At 40.1% G+C, this 4087-nt stretch overlaps 1 protein-coding gene across 1 annotated transcript; it reads right to left on the minus strand.

Moving 5' to 3' along the window:
• Positions 1–312: 312 nt before the first annotated feature.
• On the minus strand, positions 313–1770 carry LOC148651455 (forkhead box protein H1-like). Its single transcript, XM_088600296.1, has 3 exons — positions 1432–1770; positions 1199–1294; positions 313–1072 (listed from the first exon to the last, which is right to left on the minus strand). The coding sequence occupies exons 1-3, from the start codon at positions 1582–1584 to the stop codon at positions 356–358; spliced, it is 966 nt and encodes a 321-aa protein (XP_088456422.1). The 5' UTR covers positions 1585–1770; the 3' UTR covers positions 313–355.
• Positions 1771–4087: the final 2317 nt, after the last annotated feature.

Here is a 4087-nt window from a genome sequence, read left to right on the forward strand (position 1 = left end):
TACACGGTTCAATTTGTTTAAATTGGTTCTTTCCGAGAGTCATAAAGGAGTTACCTAGTCGGAAATCGCTACCACTCCGTGATTAAAACGGATGGGTATGATAAAGTTACAAATGGGGAGGTCGTCCGCCCCATCTTGCTCCTTGGGTTGTCAGTAGATTGTTACCACATGGCTGGGAAGCTTGTTCCATATTCGGCAATTAAGAAAAACTTCAGAACTGCAAATAAGTTTTATAAGCATGTTTTACTTTGTATCCGAGTAAATGGAAGCGGAAAGGGCATAAGGACGCAAAACAACGTAGGATTTTGTTAATTTATTTTTATTAAAAAGATGCGGACGCTACCAAACACAAGCGTTAGCTTTCATGAGTCAAGCGGCTTGCAAACGTTAGTCCGTCATATTCGCGGTCGACCCAAACGTGTTGAGGACCCCATTGTGTCTCAGAACTGTACAGGCCCAGAGGGTAACTCAACTGGTTGCTGAAGTCCAAAGCAGTACCGGGTCTCATCATATTGATTGTTAAAGTAGGTGGAAAGGTGTGGGAAGGGAGGTAAGTAGATGAGCATATCCATTCATAAGGATCGTCTTGTAGCAGTGTAAAACCCGATCTTGCGTACATATAGTCGATCCCATGCCTTTCTTGCCCGCTGGTGGAAAACGGATCACTAGGCTCAGTTTCCATCGGCGTGCGTCCTCGGAAATTCACGACGGTTTCACTGAAGCCAAACACCTGTTCATCCCTGTCGATGTTCCCTGTAGCTCCTCCTCGGACCACTTCCAAACTTCCCGGCAAAGGGCTCCATCTCTCAATCGACTGGGAAGGTCTTTTCTCGTTTAAGATGGATTCGATTGAAAAGGAGCCGGTAAATTTTGTATTCTGCTGCTTGGAAGCGCTTGGAGTGGCCGAAGACGCAGAGTTTTCCTTCGCTCCTCTGCTCATTCTCTGAGCCAGATGCGCGAAGGTGCCCTCCAAGCCCTTAAAGTGACGTCGGAATAGTACTGGGGTGATGCGAGTTTCGTCAAACTCCCAAAAGCTTTTCTTTCCCTTGGGGTTCTCCGGATTGACGGGGACCTGGTGAATTAAAGGACACATTAAAATGAGTACCCAAATTACGCATGAGAGATTTCTTATTTGCCTCATCATGTAATGCATTTCCCAAACTACACAGAAAAAAAAACCCAGTTCTTGTATACAAACCTTTACAAAGCACTTGTTGGACGTCAAAGTAACTCTGACGCAATTTTCCAGTTTTTTCTTTTGTCCCGAAACGAACCCATTAAGATTCTTCATTATCTGTAGGAAAACGGTAGAGAAAATTCACTTTTGAGAAATATTGAAGTCGTCTTTAAAAAAAGTAGTATATAAATGTTCGGCTTTGAATAGCCGAAAGTATACGTTAAATCAGCGCATTTTACAAAGACGTATTTTACCTGAAGAAATGTCAGTCTTCTCGTTGGAGACTGCTGAATGACGCTAGCGATCAAACCCAGGTAAGTCTGGGTTTTGACAATGCGCACATATTCCCTTTTCTGCGGTTTGGCAGAAAGTGCGCTTGGTCGAAGGTTCTCCTTGTCGGCCTGCATGTCTGCGAAGAATAAATCCTTAATCGAGTCTTTCACCACAGTTTGGTAGCCGACGTTCTCCTCTTGCTGCTGATGAGCCCGGTAACTACAGCAGTCCAAACACCCCGGAACTATATGTAGTCCTGAAACAAAGCGTTCAATAATGGGCTGTATGCGTTCTTTAATGGGAAATTAGCATATCCACAGAAGGTGAAAACTGTGGAGGCAGCACCACTTTCAGGAATGCCCTGAGTTCATATTAAGTGGGTGGGGATTTGAATTTGTTAACGGGAGAAAATTAATCCTACATTTGCAAATTGTTTAAAGTGTTTTTTTTTTATATAGACATGCAAAGGATAATGAGACCTTTAGAAAAGTGAAGCATATGGCGTGAATACGGTTAACAAACAGATTTGAAACCTTTCGGCATAGGCAGGTTTTTCCCCTTTTCCCTATATTGGAGTACATTTAAAAAGTGTTTGCCAACTAATGTTTAGTTATCACCGGGCAGTATTTACAGTACTTTCACGAAAAAACAACCGCATCTTGAATGTTTTGCGTTTGTACTTAAATTCCCTTGCACTCCTTTTAACTAATTACCCCCATTACAAAAGAGATTGCCCTCTGTTCATTAATGCGTCGTCTTCGGCACGGAATCTTTGCAAGAAATTGGAAAAGACTACCAGTTATTTTGACAACTCGATCAGTTGATACATCTTGGAAGAAAATAAACAGGTGATGTTGCTCTTAGCGGTGATGTTAATTTGTTTCAGTTAAGCGGTAACGTGTAAGAGACCTGTGCTGTCTTTAAAGTTTCTAGTCGACCTGGGGCAAATAACCGCGTGTCCCGTGGATCAGAATGATTTGGAATGGGTACGACAGTGTCTCCCCTAGGATATGAACTCTTCTATTCAGGAGACAAATACCCTAATGATTGATCCACACTTCTGCCCCTTTACGTTTGCTAAAATAAAAATTAACATTTTAATTTAACATTGCGCGCAGAAAATTTTAAATGGCTTTGTGCGGAAAGATTTATAGGTGACAATTTAAAACATTCCCTGACTACTGGCGTTTACGACGTCTCGAATTCGTAGCATTTTATTCATTTTGATTTAACAATTGTATGGACAGTAATATCTTGGCACCTGCGTTTGCCGAATAGTTAATTTAATGGAAGCATAACAATAAGATTAAAACTAGAATGTAAAAATAAGTAGTATTGAAAAGCCTTATTATACTCATTTGTAGTAGTCCACGACTTTAGAAGTGTCACTATCTATGCTATTTTAGTTGGTTAACTTCTAGGCGTTTTTTTTCTTAGGCTGCATTCCTTATCTCTCCAGCTATCATTTCCATATGTTATGCTAATTTACTCTTTTGAGAACTGTTAGTCGACAGGTCTTTTTCACAGGTATTGTGTGCCTTGTCTTACCGAATTGCTAACAATTTCAAATATTTCTGGTATGTACTACAGTAATCGCCTTCCTTTTTCTCGGAAATCCAAGTATTAGTTATCGAAAGATTAAGTCGCCCAATAATAACATAATAGTAATTTCTTAGAACAACTTGCGGTTTTAGAAATGGTTTATGGTCAGACCTCATATCACGTAGAAGCTTTTTTAGTAAAAGTTTAGTGCTTTTATATACAGGGTTTGAAGCAACATCCCTTTAAGACAATACTTACTGTATGCACGTTTCTTAATGTATGATGCAAACGGAGAAATGCATTAAGGTTGAAAAATTAGAGACCTGAAAGTTTCTCATGGATTTCACTGTAAACGCGAAGTATACATTTCGTGTCGTTCAATTCAGGTGCATATTTTTTTCCGACACTGAGCATGATTAATACTTTTTCCCCCAAATTAAGAACTGTAGAAACGGTTTTCTAAAAAAAAAAAGATTTTTTTCTAGAACTGCGCCAGGGGACCCTTTCGGCGCAAAATTGCAATATACTTTCATTGTTGTATTTATACAAACGATGTAGTGAGTATATGCTATTTTATCGCGTTTTTATTGGGATTTCTATCGCCATGTTTGTTCAGATTCGCGAAGGATTGAAAATTGAAATTGAAAATTGTTCAGAATCACGTCGGATGTACCTTAAAGACCGAGCTACTCATTCCCGGGCCTCAGAACCAGCGTCTTTTAAAGTTCATCTCAACAGACATAAATTCGGATTTATTGTTTAAAAGCTGTCTGTGCAGGAAACGGCAGTATCTCTGGAAATGTTTGGACAAAGGCTTGTAGTCTATAGTGGGTACCCCCTTGGCCTTTTCCCCCCACATTTTACTGTTACAATATAGGGCCATAATGCATTTTGAATATAATAATGAATATTTTGTAGAGGCAGCTTTGGCAGAAATTACAGCCTTGAGTCTTCTTGGATAGGCATCTATGGGCTTTGCACATCTGGCTGCTGCAATTTTTGATCATTCTTTGTAACATTGCTCAAGCTCCTTCAGGTTGGGGAGGGGCAATTGGAGAACGGACATTTTCAATTCCTGCCGCAGATTCTCTATTA

Source organism: Lepisosteus platostomus, chromosome 12 (genome assembly GCF_059453375.1).
Source record: "Lepisosteus platostomus isolate fLepPlt1 chromosome 12, fLepPlt1.hap1, whole genome shotgun sequence".
NCBI classification, from domain to species: Eukaryota; Metazoa; Chordata; class Actinopteri; order Semionotiformes; family Lepisosteidae; genus Lepisosteus; species Lepisosteus platostomus.